At 39.9% G+C, this 17787-nt stretch overlaps 1 protein-coding gene across 3 annotated transcripts in view; it reads left to right on the top strand.

The window, feature by feature from the left end:
* Nucleotides 1-2254: 2254 nt before the first annotated feature.
* LOC131980318 (tensin-3-like) overlaps nt 2255-17787 on the top strand; it is a 37667-nt gene continuing 22134 nt past the window's right edge. Inside the window, exons 1-9 of one of the 3 annotated variants that reach the window (XM_059344528.1) lie at nt 2255-2576; nt 9349-9516; nt 10193-10243; nt 10501-10623; nt 14634-14698; nt 15750-15833; nt 16833-16945; nt 17412-17472; nt 17662-17737. In XM_059344528.1, coding sequence (XP_059200511.1) covers nt 9367-9516; nt 10193-10243; nt 10501-10623; nt 14634-14698; nt 15750-15833; nt 16833-16945; nt 17412-17472; nt 17662-17737 — 723 coding nt within the window. In that variant the 5' untranslated portion in view covers nt 2255-2576; nt 9349-9366. The remainder of the gene's footprint in view (nt 2577-9348; nt 9517-10192; nt 10244-10500; nt 10624-14633; nt 14699-15749; nt 15834-16832; nt 16946-17411; nt 17473-17661; nt 17738-17787) is intronic. The other 2 variants (XM_059344527.1, XM_059344529.1) reach the window with 2 other exon arrangements.

The raw sequence follows: 17787 nt of genomic DNA on the forward strand, positions 1-17787 counted from the left end.
CACTATACCAGAGAGGTGGGAAACAAACTTGTACACATTTGGTATGGTACAATATCAGCAGGAGTGCAATCTTGATAATGCTTATTTCACCAGGAGTGCATGAGCTGTTATGTTTGAAATTTGATGGTCACTGACCATATACACATACATATACTATGTGGACAAACATGGGTAATTATGATCAGTCAATGCATTTAAATAATCAAACAAGTTTCTATTGTGGCATTAAAATAACTTAGACTCCAGACACAAGTGCAGATTGGAACATTTAAGGTTACTAGTTACTTTGCAAATTTTGACTACACAATAACAAATAATTCCATAATATTCAAGTGTATGCTATGCAGCAGTTGGCCTCTATTCAGTAATTGAAAAAAGCTCCACTTTTATCAGTTGCAACATTAAAGTGTTGAAAACATAATGCATGAATAATTATAATTCACTAATACAATGCATATTACTCTAAAGTGTGTCATTCTGCAAAATAAGTAAGCTATTTTTACTGTGTTTAAGTATATGTTGATGCTCATACTTGAGTACTTTGGTAAAACTTTGAATGCAGGCTTGTAGAATATTTATCATACTGTAGTTTATTATTGTTACTTTTACGAAAGTAAAAGAAATGAGTATTTAAGATGAAGTAGTGTAATTAGATAACATAAGATATGACTTTCTCCCACAGTGGCGAAATTTTGTCATCACAGCAGCTAAAGATACAGACAGATAAAGAAGACAGAATAAGAATATTAAAAAACATAAACATTTATTATTAATTTATAGATATATTGTGTTTGTTTTCCTGAGAGAACTTTGCATTTTACAGATATTGCACATTGGACAAAATATATATTTAGCCTGTTAAATAAGTTATATAAGTTGTTGAACGTAGTATGAAAATCAATGAATTAAATAAGACATTTTCCCCACTGTGGGATTAATAAAGTCAAATCTAATCTATAAATATATTCAAATATATGCAGAGATATACACAATATAGGAGAAATGGTATATGACATACATTCATGGAAAAGATGATTAGACCAGCCTTGTTTTCTTCATTTTCCATGGTTTTCTTTATAATGATTTTAGTTATTACCAAGAAAACCATGGAAAATGTCTAGATATCAGCTCTTAATTTAAACTCTTTTGAGCGATTTTTGTTGTTATCATTATATTTGTCCAAACAAATGCAACTTTAGCTGTACCAGGCATTAAATGAACAACAAGAAAACAATGGTCTAATATTTTTTTCCATGACTGTATATAATATAGGTAAAACAGATGGCCTAATAATCTATAATACATAACATAACACATAATATAATACAATCTTATTATTTATTATATTAATTACTTTATTAACCCACAATGGGGAAATTCAACCTCTGCATTTAACCCATCTTTTTTTTTTTAACACACAAGTGAACACACCATGCAAGGAGCAGTGGGAAGCACATTACTGCGCCCGGGGAGCTGTGCAGCGGGGTTAGGTGCCTTGCTCAAGGGCACTTCAGTCCTTAAGCAAACCGGCGACTTTCCATTTACAAGCCCGATTCCTAACCTCAACACTGTAAACAAAACAAACAGTAGCTACTCAATAAAACTGAGGCAACAGATTGCACGCAATATTATTTATTAAATCTAACTATGTTACAAGTTGAGTTAATAACAACTTAACAGGAAGTGTTAATTGTAAATTAAAAACAGACTAATTCTATTGTGTTGGATTCATTCAAAATTCTCTCGTTTTAGAATTACACACACATAAAGATTATATTTAATGTGATCAAAATAAGTAGATTCTATCTCAAACATTTTTACATTAAAGTTACTTAAACAACTGCCTCAAAATCAAGGACGCATTTATATTTAATAGCCTACATTTTATCAAATATATTAAGTAAAATGAAATGACTACAGAATAAATTATTACAGTGTAGGTCATAGACTGCCCAATGTAATATGATGGGCTATAAGCAAAAAAAAATCCTTTTATACTCCCACTGCTATTTCATTGTACAGTGTAGGCCTACACATGTGAAGGGTTTTTGGGGGGTCCTGTGGAGGGGTGGCTGGAGGAAGTCTCCGTCTGCGTGTGAGGAGTGAGGGTGAGAACAAATGGAGACAGGCAGGAGGAGGAGGCCGTGAAGAGGGGAGGCAGGGTGGAAGGGGGAGGGAACAAGGGAGACAGCCCTAGCGGCGCAGTGGGAGGACTATCCCGTGCCAGGACTTGTGGCGGCTGCAGCGGCGGCCCGGACTGGAGGAAGTGTGCTGGGGGGCTGAGCAGCAACAGCAGGCGGCAGGAGCAGGAGCAGGAGCAGGAGCAGGAGCAGTTCAGAAACGGAGCAAAAGCTTCCATTTTATCACCGGCCGAGGAGAGCACCGGGTCCAGCTGAGAGCGCATTCCAGCAGAGGAAAATGAGCCTCTCAGCCTGCACTAAGCCTGTATGAAGGGCTGAGGGCTCTTTGATCAGGACTTTACCCAACTCTCTCTCCTTCTGCAGCTCTGACTCACAAAGGGACACAGAGGAGGGGAAAAAAAGAAGAATCAAAGGACTCGCTTTCAGTTTGAAAAGGTAAGGCACGGTGTCTGAACTTTTCCACGGTCAATCATTAGCAGGGAGTTTTTTTTTTTAATCGGGCTGGTCAGCACTTAAAAGCAGGATTAAACTTCCACACACTGTTGTACTTTTCCCCCTACTCTTTATTTCTTTGCTCAGTAACATTTCATTGAGTTTGCTCATTTATTCAAAGTGCAAAACAGGCCACTGCTCTCTGTATTTACTTTGGCTCTGCTAAAGTCCTACTTAAACCAGGGGTGTGTGTGTGAGAGTGTGTGTTTGTGCCCCAGCTCCTCCAGCAGCACTCTGAAGACAGAGAAGGGACTCATTCAAACTAACCCAGCATTGCTCTTGTGTTTTTTTCCCTTTTCAATGTGAATGAGTATTATTTAGAGCTTTTGAACTGGACTCCCTAAAGCTTGGCTTGGGCTCCTTGGGTCCTTTTAGCTTTTTAAATGTCTTCCTCAATGACGTTTTGCAATGGCTATAATTTGGGGTTCCTTGCTGTTGTGGGCTCTGGTGTACTGGAGACCTTTTATAATGTGAAACATATGGGGCCATTCTTGTGGAAAACTTGTACCCAGTAGTCTATAGAGTCCCAAAGGAACCCTTTGTGTGTATCCTCCAGTCTGTGGATAACTGATGGAGACAATCAGAATGAGAGAGTATGTCTTTTTTTCTTCTTCTTTGAGATACAGCTGCTGCGTGGTATTTGCGGCCCTTGGGCTATGCTTCTCAGGCAGCCATTGTTGATGACATGTACAAGCGTCCTTACATCACAACCACTACAGCCCTCTTCACCTGAATTTTGTTCCTCCCTTGCTTGGAAATCAGACACACACCTGCATTTACACCCTCCTGCGCACCGTTCTTTCAAGCAACATAAACCATACAGGTTGTTCGGAACATTTTGCAGGCTAAACTCTTTCAAGATTAGCTTTAATTACAGACCCAGTGAGACAGGAGAAACATTTTTGAAGTGGCAATTATAGCTTTTGTTGGTGGTTCTATTTTGAGGTCAGAGTCATATGAACAATATCTTGCCCCCTTCAAGGCGAAAGAAACGTGTGTCAGAAACCTAAAGTGTCAGGCGGTAATTACAAAGGGCTGGCAGGGCGGCAGATGAATGGGGATCCTGAAAGTGTGGTTTGGACAGGTGGGTTGGCACAGGGTTGGCGTTGTGTACTGTAAGCAGAACACTGATCCAACCCTGGGAGGAACAGCATGGGACGGAGCACTGGGGGCATTTCACTTTGTCACAGAACTGCCACGGCCACTTGGCTGACATGTGTAAGCCATTAAACTGAGAGAAGGAGACCTGGAGAAGGAAGGAAGGAGAATGGAAGCAATAAAGACGAAAGAACAGCAAGAAATAGAGAGATGGAGGGAATGAGAGAGCGAGAGTGGGAACGTAATCCATTTTGGAACGCATTCCGCTATGACCTTGGGATAGAAAACGGTAATTAGGGAGTACTTTAGGAGCCTTAAGGGTGCACAGATTTGCCCAGGGCTGTCATTTTTATTCCCTTCAACATATCTCATAAAAATGTGGGACAAATACATGTTAGAGTTCCAGGGTTACTAAATAAACTTACCAAAAATACCAAGCTCCCCCCTCGCATAGTGTTTTTCTCAATAGTTCTCATGGTTTTGTTTATTTCAGTTCTTCAGCAGCAGTGAATGGGTGTCAAAGCCACAGCATAAACATATAGAGCCCCTGACAGGAAAAGGCCAGAACAAACTGTGTCCTTGTCTCTCTCCGGGCCCTTCAACCAGCCTGTTATGTCACTGTGGACATGTTATCCCGCAGTATGAGGCATGTGCTCGTGCCAAGTATGAATACAAGGCGCTTTGGAACAGTGAAGCTGATGGTATCAAGGCTATTAGGTGGCTATTAGATGTGAATGCTAAATACCAACTGGGGGCTACAGCCAGATGACAAAGGCAAGAAACAAATTTGTTCTGGTTGTATAATTCCTGTCATCTGATGGCAGTAAACAGGCATGAATAGTTCGTTTCATTTACTGGGCAATCAAAGAAATAATGGGAGAAAAAAAGCTACATTTAGTAGAAATGTTTAAAAAGAGAAACAACAACAACAAAAAATGTTTCCATCCAGCAGTCCCTGCAGGCACCCAGACTTCCTGAAGCATTTATGGCACCTTAGGTGTTACTCAAGTTTGCAGACAAACAGTTTAGGAGATCATTAATCTGTCCAGAATCCCCCAAGAGACAGAAGTGTGCTATATATATGTAGCTGCTTTTTCCATAGGTAAAAAACCCAGAACCAGTTACTACATGCTGTGTTGGATGAGCTTTATCACCCTCACTGAGTTCGACCTCTAATAGCAGTCTGCACCAGAGAAAGTTTGTGTTGAGTTTGGGTTTGGTGCTGTCTTTTATTTTCTCCTCTTAGTGGGGGAATATCAGTGCAACCATTTTTCATTTCAGACACATAATTCCAGTTTAATGGACCTATAAAAATATTTAAGTTGTCACAAAATGGAAGCCGTTGCCACAACATGTCAATCATAAAAAAGAAGCTGGAGCCAAGAGAAGCTATTTGGTTTGATTTTGAAGTGTGAATGGGGGAAGGGATGCTTTGATTGCTTTCATATGTGTGCAGGGGTGCAGGTTTATGGACATGTTGGTTTTCTCTAATTAATTTAAAACCAATTAGCAACCATCCATTTAAATATAGATTAGTTGATTAGGTAAATGCCTGTCTCTTAGAACTAGACTAAATTTTGGTTGTTGCACCTTCCCTTATATGAGGATTTAATGCATTTCTGCATCGTAGCATTGAGTCCTTTTGGATTTTTGGAAATATTTGGTGGGCTTTGATAGTAACTTTGTGATGAGAATTATTTTTGACATTTAACAAGCAAGAAAAAATTCTTTCTTTCATTGTCATTGCAGCAGTGTTGATATTCTCATCTCACCTCCTTTTATTAAACTTTTTTTTTTTGCACTGTGTTCCTTCTTCCCCTGGTTTGTACAAATATGTAAAAGCAATCATGCATGATGGCCACACTGAGATCTCTAATGGAAAATACAGCAGTGGAGCCTGTAGACATGTAGCAACCAGCCTAATCACATACAAACAAACTTTCACGTAAATGGATTCGGTTGCTGTGGCTCAACCCGAGGCTCGTGGTAGTCTTTATTATTTGTGACAGACAAGCATGCAGAGTTTTTGCCAAGTTTTGTACCACAGTGGACTCAAAAATGAAAACAACTATGAGGTCAGTGTTCACATGATGCGGCCATGATTTAACTCTTAGGGTCTAACAGATGTCTGGATTGAGTTAGTGCCCTCGGCAGTTTATGTCCTATTACATTATGCTGTCTTGTTTCATCTCGTGGTTCACCTGCTCCTACAAAATGGAAGATTCCATACAGTGCTGGCCAGGTGAAGGGTGTGGCTCCAGAAATAGAAACAGGCTTCATCCCAGAACTTTAATATGCCTTCCAACTCCGTCTTCCCTGCATTTCATTTACGCATAAATGGAATGTTTGATTAATTTATTTTCAGCGTTGTTCTGGATAATTGGAAGAAAGGCATTTGGATCCAATCCCAAGTGATGGTCATGCATGTGTGAACGTGGCTGACAGCACCCACACAGCCTAGTCAAGCTCTTACCTGCAGGGGTTGGAGCTGGGGTAGCCAGACACACCCTAATCCCCCAACATCCTGACCTCAGTAAACCTGTCGCAGCTTGTTCACAGTAGACCTGGCAACCCATTTTCTTGAATCCGTCTGCCTACCCCGCTCCTCAACCAGCCTTGCTCTCCCAGTGCCATGGGTGGGCTCGGGATTTGAGTTCCTTGGCACTGCTTATTCTGCCTTTGTGAGCTAATGCTGCGCCTCAAACCAGGAACAAAAGCAGTCAGTGCAAATTAAAGACCAATTATCTTTAGTGCGTGCTGGGGCAAGTCGCTCATGTTAGCTTGAATGATGAGTGGGAGAAGTGAGAGGTCTGGTAGAAAAAGGATGTTGGTTGCTGCAGTGTTGTGCATGAATGAATTCATTAGAAATGAGTAGGCACAAGTACTATTGGCTAATTTTATGTATCTTTATGAGCTTTATTTGTGTTGATACAAACCCTTATTTTTCTTTGTTAGTTGCCATGAAATGTGTTATGTGACCATTTATTGAATTTAAATATATTTATTATATTATAGTTAGACTTTTTGAACTTATTAGCTCTCTTGCCGAGACTTAGATAAAAAAGATTGATGTACCTCTTATGTCTGTTTGTTAAATATGAAGCTACTGCCAGTCTCCAGTTAGCTTAGCTTAGCATGAAGACTGAAAACAAGGGGAAATGGCTAGCCTGGGTCTGTCCAAAGTTAGCAAAATCCACCTACAGCATGCCCCAAAAACTGTGTTTAAAGAACAACATGTTGTGGTTTTAGGGGGAGGTTAGCCTATTTGTCTGACTTTTTCTTGGCGTTAGAAAGTACTGCGCCCACAACTAAGATAGAGTTAGACACTCGATCCCTCTTGACGTTATTTACACTTTTGTTTTTGTATGTATTAAACTATTGAGATGCTATATTGTGTGTTTGTGGGCATATTTTGTTACAGAGCCAGGCTAGCTGTTTCCCTGTTTTACAGGCTTTATGCTAAACAAAACTAACAGGCTAGTGGCAGAAACGTTAGCTTATTTTTTACTACGCAGACAAGAGGTGGGCATCAATGCTTTTATTTTATCTTTATCAAACCTTTTATTTTATCTTTATCAAACCTTTTTGAAATAACCTTTAAAAACAACTTAATACACCAAATTAATTAATGTTAAAATTAATGTTTACTCCTCCAGGGTCACATGGAGGATAAGTGTTGGTTAGATACACTTCCAAAACATTGCTAAGCCTTCTTCCCATGCCCCTGCCCTGGAGAGACACAGAGCATAAGTACTGGCCACACTGTTCATTAATTTCCCATTAGTCAACAGTTTTCCCTCAGAGTCTCAGGGGAAATAGACTAAACCCCCCATTAGTTCCAACAATCCCTGAGGACCTCTTCCCCCCTGCTCCCACCACCTCCACCAACACACACACACTCACAAAACACCCAGCCCTGTTTCCCCGAGTGATGACCTCTTCATACACATGGCCTCTTTCATTCCGCTCTGAGGGTTGGTTTAAGCCGTGGCTACACTGTCCCTGGTTTATGGCTCCCTCTCTGGCCCCCTTCAAAGTGTTGGGCTGTAGCCTGCAGTCACTGCAGACTTAATTGATGGACACATTCTTGACTGTGGATCGTTTAATCACAACAAACAATTGGAGTCATTCAAGAAGGATGATGATATCTTTGGCAGCTTTAAGGAATGTGTTTCTGTTTGTGGGAGTGCTTGTGTTTGTGTGAAATCTGAGACATTTATCAAGCTCTATTGGCCAGTTATCTCTTAGTAGTATAGTACAGTAATATATCATACAATATAGAGTAAATTATAGAGGTATAAGTATATTGATGCACTTGAATATAACAAGATTATATTTTGCGATACTGTATCGATTCTCAAGAACACTGCATTAATTTTAATAAAAGTTTACATGTAAAGATGTACAAATTGCACAAGAAGTAATGCTATGGCTCTAAACAGTTTTTACTCCAACTTTATGTATATTGTTCTTTGTTCTTTTATACTATGAGTTTACCTAAAATTTTATTTAAAAATTGCTTTCTTACAATATCGCAATAAAACACAATATATTGAATTGTAACCCCTTTATAATGATGTGATAATTTCTCCAGATTCTCGCCAATACACAGCCCTATCACAATATAATAATAATAATACATTCAATTATAATAGACTATAGACAGAAATAGAAAATGTGCAATGTAATACATGTTATATGTATTTCATGTGCAATTTTTGCAAACAGTATATAACAGTATGTCAGGTTTTACTTTACTATTTAACTTTTCTAGATACTATGAAAAAAGCAATTCAATAAAACATCAGATAACAGTTTTAAAAAATGCCATTCTTAATATAATAGGTCTGAAAAATGAAACCTTTCAATTGCTTAAAGAGAGAAGCAGCAAAACCTCACAATAAGTTGGAACAGCAACAAACATTTTTTACGTCCTCTAAATGAAAAACAATTGCTCTGTTTGATTTATTGATGAAGTGACCGATTGTGTCGGCACTAGTGATGGCCACAGGCAACACTTTGCTCCTCTCCGCCTGACAACCAGCACAGAGCATACACAGATGACTAGATAAGAGAATAAGGGATGTGTCTGTGGATGTTGTGGGGTGAGACAGGCTCTCTCCAGACCACCACTGCAGGAAGTGCATGGCCATGAGGTCACAGGGACACGCCATCACTCAGGGATTTACAGCAACTGGTTCTGACCGGAATTCTTTGAAAGTTTTTTTTGTCGGACTAACTGACATCGGGTGCTAGATTGCTGGTGTTGGGTGTTTTGATACCACCGCTGTGTATCTCTTTTTGCTGTGTAGATAAGTGGCACTCATCTCTGACATGTTAAAAAGCCCTTGATATATTGTTTCCTTTCAACCAGTACAGTTTTTGTGACTCACACTGTTGATCGTTTCTGTGCACACAAGACACCCTCTGTCATACAATCTGGAATTGAGGTCAAGCTCTAAAGATATCTGTTACAAACTTGGACACAATGACGAAAGCTGAGGACTTTGGCCACCAAATATTGACTTGAGCAATGTCACCTGCTTTAAATGGGAATGGTGTAAGTTTATTGAAGTGCCCGAGTCACCTGTGTCTCTGCTTCAATGTTTTTTAACAGGAAGTCTAAAGATTCAGGATGGAGGAGGGATATGAACTCGACCTGACGTACATCACAGAGCGCATCATCGCTGTGTCCTTCCCCCGGGGCTGCACAGAGGAGATCTACTCTCACAACCTGAAGGATGTCACACGAATGCTCAAGTCCAAGCATGCAGATAATTATCTGGTCAGTGCTCGCTGTCTCACCTTGAAAGGAGCTGAAGTGTCAAAGTGCAAACAGTATTGATGTCAGGACTGATGGGCTTTCATGGGATATTGACTTGAGACTATTGATCTCAGAGTGCATAGTTCATCTTTCACTCATGCTTATTTATGGTGCCTGCAACTGATTTTTAAAAATATGTTATTAGGTGGAAATATTCTCTTGGCTTTCCTTAGCACAAATGTGAAGACATTTTAAAAATCTGTTTGGCTGAAAAGTGAGTTTTTCTCATCAAGCTGTAAGTTTTTGGGCACATGGGACTACTGTTTGTGCAATAGATTACATTATATTTCAGGAAAAAACAGTAGTCCTATTGATATTATAAGGAGCACAGTTGAGTATTTGGTATTTATCGTACTCCTTAATAGTTGAATATAAAAGACATGCTCACACATGAAGTGGAAAAATATATTTAATTTTGAAAACAAAACAAAACAAAATCCTAAATTTCTTTTCTTTTCATTTCATTCGTACTGTTCGATCCTTGCCCAGTATATGTACATACCAGATTTCAAGACTCTAGAACAATCAGAGCATGTTTAGTATTTTGGCACGAATGGGTTAAAAATCAGTGTTAAACCAGCATACAATGATCTTACATACATTTTAGGTAATTGCCTTTGTTTAATGTTCTCTTTAGATCATCAACCTGTCAGAGAAAAGACATGATCTCACTAGAATGAACCCAAAGGTAAGCTTACATTTACTGATCCATCTATATATGCTATAAGCTAAGAAGCTAAATAAATCCTAGAAGAATGAGTTTATCAATATCCATCAGCAAAAAAATCCACAATATAATTAATTTAAGTAGATTAATAGATCCCTCGTCATCCTCTTTGATCAGCTGTGTCTAACCAGCTACAGTAAATTATATGATATTGATTGGAAATGCATAGCTGTATAGACCTCTACTGTGTCTATTTACAGTGAGTGGTGTGTTTTCAGACTCTAGATACGGGCTGGCCGGACATGCACGCTCCACCTCTGGATAAGATCTGCACCATCTGTAAGGCCATGGAGAGCTGGCTCAATGCTGACCCCCTTCATGTGGTGGTTATACACTGCAGGGTGAGCATATACAGGTTGTGTTGTATCAGTTGTAGATGCAGTGTAGCTTTAATAATTTAGCAATTACTCCAGGTTTGATTACATTGAAATTACTTTGTCATCAAGCATTTTTCAATGTCGTATTTTTATGTTGTTTGTGTTAAAACCCCTGAGTATTTAAAGTATATGTCTATGAAAGTGAAGAGGCATGACATCATATTCTGATTGAAAAAAGTCCTCATTGGTGGATGATAGAAGTGTCTCAAATTCAATGTTCGAGTAGATTTTCCATTTTAAGGTCATAATTTATTTCGTTTTTTGATATAAACATGTTTTTTTCCAGCACTGACTGCTATTTCATTGTTAGGTAACTGAATCTTTATTTGTACAGATTGGTTTTACACCCCGACAACTGTCATTTACACTAATTTATTTACTTATTTTAAAAATATAGGTTTCCTGATATCGAGTGTGATATATTTTTTTGGAATGCCAAATGGTCAGATTTGGTCAATCCCTGATCCTGCTTTTAATTTGCATAATTTATATTTAAAGCTCTTTCAATTTAATTTTGATAACAGAGATTGTTTCATACTCTTTGAATGTTTATCCAAAGTTTATTGTATGTATGTTTATTTATATGTACGGACGGGTTGATGGCTAATTCTTCCATCCCTGTCTTCCTGTCCTGTCCACTCCTATTGCCTGTTAAGCGTGTTTGAGTGTCTAGAAAAGCGCTATATAAATTAAATTTTTTATTATTATTATTTTGTGTGCTTGCTTGCAAAAGCACACTAACTACTATTCACCGGGCTTAATTTTATTAGTGCCACGGCTGAGCAGCGAGGCACTCATCTTCACTGCAAGCAGTGAGGATGAGTGCCTCGAGCGAAGCTCGAGGCATCTCTTATTATTGCTCATGTTTATTATTATAGATTATTCTTCCGTAAAAACTTTGGCGCGTAACTAGTCTCGCAGCTTTGAGAAATCGCGAAAAGTAAAAACGTCAAAAGTTGCGCCCTAATCGGGAATCGTGTGGAATGACTTTTTTTAGCGATCGGCGCGCACGTTTTCGCACAACGTGCACAAACGTGCACTTTTTGGCCCATCCGGAACGCATTGCGCCAACTTTGGGGCCTCACCATTTGCAAACCGTTGCTCGTAAAATTCCGAAGCGATTTAGAAAGTTGTAGGGCCTGAATTTAACTCTAGTCCTGTGAAATTTCAAAGCGATTGCACGTATAGTTTTCGCACGAAGTGCGAAAACATTTCCATTTTTCCAAACTAATGGGGAGGGAGATTTTCCCATGTGTGTGTATTGCGCGGAATGTTCAGACTCTCGACTGGTGATGTCATCAAGCAGAGTGTAGAGGGAGAGAAGGAATTGTCAAAAAATAAAGTTGAAAACTGCGCTCCAGGCCGCAAATTTCACTCTACAGTAATAATTTGTACATAGAAACGTAGGAAAATTTGTGGTCTCACTCACAATCCTCTGGTAAAGCTGTCAGAGTTTTAGTTTGGGCGCAGGACACAGAGAAGTGCCACCAAAACGCATCAACTGCCCCATTGAGTCCCATATTAAAAACACACAAGGATTTTTGAAATAATCAGATTTTACCGTTTTTTTAGATCGCTCTAACAAAGCTATTTTTTCATTTTTGTTAAAAAAAAATATATGTAGACGTTCAGGAAGAACTCAGGACGCTCAAAGTGAAGTCGGATCAGTGATAGGTATTATGGTTTTGCCGAAAATGCTTTCTGTTCGAGGCCAGAATTTTCAGTTGGTCCACCTCTGGCTGCTCAGTTTGGCAGTACTGTCTCCACCTTCAGTTAATTTCAGTTGATTGCTCTGCTCTGATTGGTCGACTCCACCTGGCCACGTGGTTGCTTAGCTACCAAAGCCTCCCCCAACCTCCTACCCCCCCCCCCCCCCCCTCCTCCAACACAGACATTCTCACTGAACAGACATGGCGTTCTTTCATTAAACACGAGACCTTATAACTTGACCATACATTGTCCAATCTGCTTCAAACTTGTCATGCATGATGATGGCTCATCACTGACCAGTTGTACATAACTATATTTCATAAATTCCCGCCCTTTTTGATTAGCCACGCCCCCTTTCTTAACTAATGAACCGTTTGTCCTAGAAATTTGTATGAGGTGTCAGATTACTCAGCATGGCGTCCCTGTAACTGTTGATTGATAACCCCGCCCCTTTTGATAAGCCACGCCCCTTTTACTAATTAGTGAACCGTTTGTCCTACAGACTTGTATGAGGTGTCTGCTAACTCAGGACAGAGCCCCTGTTTTACTGGTGATTGAAGCCACGCCCCCTTTGAGTAGCCACGCCCCTTTTTACGAACTAGTGAACCGTTTGTCCTACAGACTTGTATGAGGTGTCTGTGGACTCAGGACAGAGTCCCTGTTTGACTGGTGATTGAAGCCACTCCCCCTTTGAGTAGCCACGCCCCTTTTTACTAACTAGTGAACCGTTTGTCCTACAGACTTGTATGAGGTGTCTGTGGACTCAGGACAGAGTCCCTGTTTGACTGGTGATTGAAGCCACGCCCCCTTTGAGTAGCCACGCCCCTTTTTACGAACTAGTGAACCGTTTGTCCTACAGACTTGTATGAGGTGTCTGTGAACTCAGGACAGAGTCCCTGTTTAACTGCTGATTTAAACCACGAGAATCATCCGGCAGTAGTCCCGTGGCACTCCAAAATTTCCCTGGAATTTTGTTTCTAGTTATTCTTCCGTTTCTTCCGTGGTCTTTTTTCGGTCGACTACTCCTCCCAGAGTTTTGGCCGCACATACACAAAAAAGGTATCAAATCGACCGGCTCGCTCATGACAAGTGTGCTATGACTTTTATAAGGGTTTCGACAAACGGTTTTCAAATTATTGGGCAAAGACACGTCAAAAAATCCCCCCAATGTAACCCTATGGAGAGTCTAGAGCGGTGATGTCATCAAACAGAGTGTAGAGGGAGAGAACGAATTGTCAAAAAATAAATTTGAAAACTGCGCTCCAGGCTGCAAATTTCACTCTACAGAAATGATTTATACATAGAAACGTAGGAAAATTTGTCCTCTCACTCACAATCCTCTGGTAAAGCTGTCAGAGTTATAGTTTTGGCGCAGGACGCACAGATGCTCAAACAAAACGCACCAACTGCCTCATTGGCTCCCATATTAAAAATGCAGGAAGATTTCTCCCCAAAAAAAATTTAACCGTTTTTTTAAATCGCTCTAACAAAGCTATTTTTTCATCTTTCTTAAAAAAAAACATATGTAGATGTTCAGGAAGAACTCAGGACGCTCAAAGTGAAGTCGGATCAATGATAGGTATTATGGTTTTGCCAAAAATGCTTTCTGTTCGAGGCCAGAAATTTCAGTTTGTCCACCTCTGTCTGCGGAACTTTCTCCAACAGCAGTTAATTTCAGTTGATTGCTCTGCTCTTATTGGTCGACTCCATCTGGCCACGTGGTTGCTTAGCTATCAAAGCCTCCCCCCTCCCTCCTCCCCTCCTCCAACACAGACATTCTAACTGATAACTGTCAGTTTACTCTAAGTAAACAGACATGTTGTTCTTCATAAAACATGAGACCTTATAACTTGACCATACGTTGTCCAATCTTCCTCAAACTTGTCAAGCATGATGATGGTTCATCACTGACCACTTATACATAACAATATTTCATAAATTCCCGCCCTTTTTGATTAGCCACGCCCCCTTTCATAACCAATGAACCGTTTGTCCTAGAGACTTGTATGAGGTGTGAGTGTACTCAGCAGAAAGTCCCTGTTTAATCCCTGCCCCTTTTGATAAGCCACGAGAGTCACGGTCCAGAGGCAAGCACACAATCAAAATTTCTTTAGAAATTTTCTAGTTATTATTATCACTGTTATTTAGGATGCCGTTACTTCCAATAGGAAGATGATTGATAAATACCTATTTGGGCCCTTGAAAACACCATAGAAGTCTAAGTGCATGTGTAGTGTATGATGTCCTTTCTCTTGTTTCTTCAGGGAGGCAAGGGTCGAATCGGTGTCGTCATCTCCTCCTTTGTGCATTTCACCGATGTATCAGCAAGGTAACCACTAATGTGTCACACTTTCATGCTGGGTTACTATAAATGTCGTTGTTTCCTCTGAAGTCAGGATTTATCATAACACAAGTGCACCCACTCACTGTTGGCAGCAAAGGATGTCAACAACAAGCCACAATAGTTCATGAAGACTCATTCGGTAGACCACAAGAAATGTCCTTCCCCCTAACCATGGCTGATTTATTTAGCTGCTTTAACTTAGAGTCAAGGTGACTCAGAGAACGAGTCAAAGAAGAGTCACCTCTTCGAAATTCTAAGGCAAACCACACAATTTAAGCTATGAATGAATCACCCCGTATTGGATTGCATGAATCAACTTCGAAAAATGTTAGTTACTGTAATAGCTTCTGGCCACAGTGTCAGTTTCATGCAATGCATTCATCATGGAGAAAACCGATTCTAATTTTCTAACCATTGTCAGTGTTTAAGCCCTTGAGTAAAGAAATGCAGCAAACATTAGCAGAAGCGGCCTGGTGTTACATCACTATTAGCATGAGCACATATTAGTCTTCGATTTAGCCTCTGTTTCTCTCGGTGTTTGCGTCCCGCTGAGGAAGACCGGGGTCGGTAAGGTGAATGTGAAAGACTGAGGGCAAAAAGAGGTAGAGGAAGAGATAGGAAAACAATGTGGCAGATTTACAATGGAATAGATTTAGGGAGGGGGGAGCAGGGGGAGTGGGCGGACGAGAGAGAAACAGAGCTGTGGTGAAAAGGCTCCAGCGCCTGTTGGTTTTAGGTCTGTCTGAATAGCAGAGCTGTGCACACACTCTGGCCTCTCTCTGTCCCCCTCCGTGTTTACTTAAGGCTGGCATTCTCTTCCTCTCTGCTGGAATCCCCTGTCTCTCCGCTTACTTTCACTCTTGTCCATTATGCATGTGTATGCATGTGTGAGTGTGTGTGTGTCTGTGTGTGTGTGTGTGTCGTCCTAATTTAAGTAAGGGTTAACACCATTCAATTATAGAGCAGCAGAGTGTAATCTCTCTCTGGAGTCATAATTACCTAAAGTGTTTAATGTGTCTCACTGTCTCCCTCAAAGTGCTGATCAGGCGTTAGACCGCTTCGCGATGAGGAAATACTACGATGATAAGGTCTCAGCTCTGATGACACCCTCGCAGAAACGGTAAGACCCAAAATTTGAGCACACCCTTCTAGCAGCACACGTCTGTCCTCTGTTGACTCGCATCCAAACACATTCATGTCCCAGACCCACCTGATTCAATACAGAAGCGTGCATGTCCTGGTACTGTTTGTCTTATTTCTTTACTACAAATCTTATTATTTGGGATCATTTTAATAAGAATGGGGCCCCATGGTGACTTGGTGTCATCCTAATCCTGTGTATCACGGTGAATCATCCTCCATCACACTGATGGCTCTGAGGCTGAACTGCTTCCTCCAGTTTGTTTTGTTCTAGTTACTCCAAACTGTCTTTTTGACCAAGTTTATGTCACGCAAACCTTGAGCAATTACAGCGGAGACAGATGAGCCCCTTTAAGTGTGGCTGGGTTGGCCGGGCGATTAACCAATTTCATTTTCAATTACTTTTTGGCCAACAAACATGATAACAAGATAATTGAGATAAAGCGATTGTTGTGCAACATTCTGTTTAACAATGTTGCTCTTGTTTTGTCTTGAGTTATAAATCCAGCATAACCATTATTGGAATATGTTTTAATATAATGTACCAAAATATTAAATTTATGTTGTGGCAAAGTACTACAATGCATTTAATTTTGGCCCAACATATTTTTATTTCTTATTTTTATATATTTAATATAGATTTTGTTGTTTTTTATTTTATTTGTTTATGTATATTACGCATGTATTATTATTTTTATTTTTTTTACATTTATTTTTTGTTTGTTGAATTATATTTAAAGTTCAATAAAATCCACTTTGAAAAGACAGTTTAACATAAATAAAATGTGCATGATTTTTCCAAAGCCAATGGGTAATTGTGTTAAACAATCATAGGATAATTATATTTATAAGACTTGTCAGTCTTGACTTGAGACTTGAGTGCAAAGACTTCAGATGCACTTGTGCCATGCTAACAAGGAGTTGGTCCCACTTCTGTGTGTGTATATTATTTACATCCTGCTCTGTGGTCTCCTGTCAGGTATGTTTGGATCCTCAACAGTCTCCTCAGTGGATCCATGAAGATCAACGCCTCCCCCTTGTTCCTGCACTGCGTCATCCTTCACGGGATCCCAAACTTCGACGCCACTGGAGGTTAAACTCATATTGTTTACCACTATACACAGCTGCAATGAAAACACAGTCGCTGCCACCATGACGGCATAAAAGAACCAGACACGACCACATCAGAGCCGGAGCAGTAAACAAGACGGAGACTTATCTGTACTTTATATCTCTCTCTTTTTCCGACACACATGCATGCTCAGACAGATAGACGTATACATAAACAGAACTTCTTTATGGGTTCTCTGTAGATCCGAAGGGAATTCACACCCATATTTACATGTAAATTGCTGTTTTTACTAATTTCAATGAAACAGCAGAGGTCTTCGTCACACTGTGGTGCTGAAATCCCTTTCTCACAACAACAGCTTATCACACTTGACGTGAGCAAAACAATCTGAGAAGCCTCTCGTGAATATCTAACCTCACAGGTTACTTAATGTCATGTTATGGATGCCTTAACTATTATTTATTTGAGAATTTCTTTTCTTTTCAGTGTGTCGTCCATACATTAAGGTTTACCAGGGCATGCAGACAGTGTACTCATCTGGAATCTAGTAAGTAGTTTACACATGTGGTACAGTAATTTGTTTACTGTCAAGAATATTGGAAAACATCAAAGCAATTTTCTGTTTTACTTATTTTAATGCTGATTTTAATTGTGAGTCACTGCTCTCTGTAAATATTTGTGATTTCTTCCAAACTCTGGCTCAGTTTGACTCACTTCTCTGTTGTTTTTGTTTCAGTCACATCGGTCCAGGCCACAGAGACCGAGTGTGCATCTCACTTGAGCCTGCCCAGCTTCTTAAAGGAGACATCATGGTAGGGAGAAAAAAAAAGCCTTCTCAGGGTTTCTGACATCAGCTTTGATT

This window comes from Centropristis striata, chromosome 11, assembly GCF_030273125.1.
Source record: "Centropristis striata isolate RG_2023a ecotype Rhode Island chromosome 11, C.striata_1.0, whole genome shotgun sequence".
Taxonomy (NCBI): Eukaryota; Metazoa; Chordata; class Actinopteri; order Perciformes; family Serranidae; genus Centropristis; species Centropristis striata.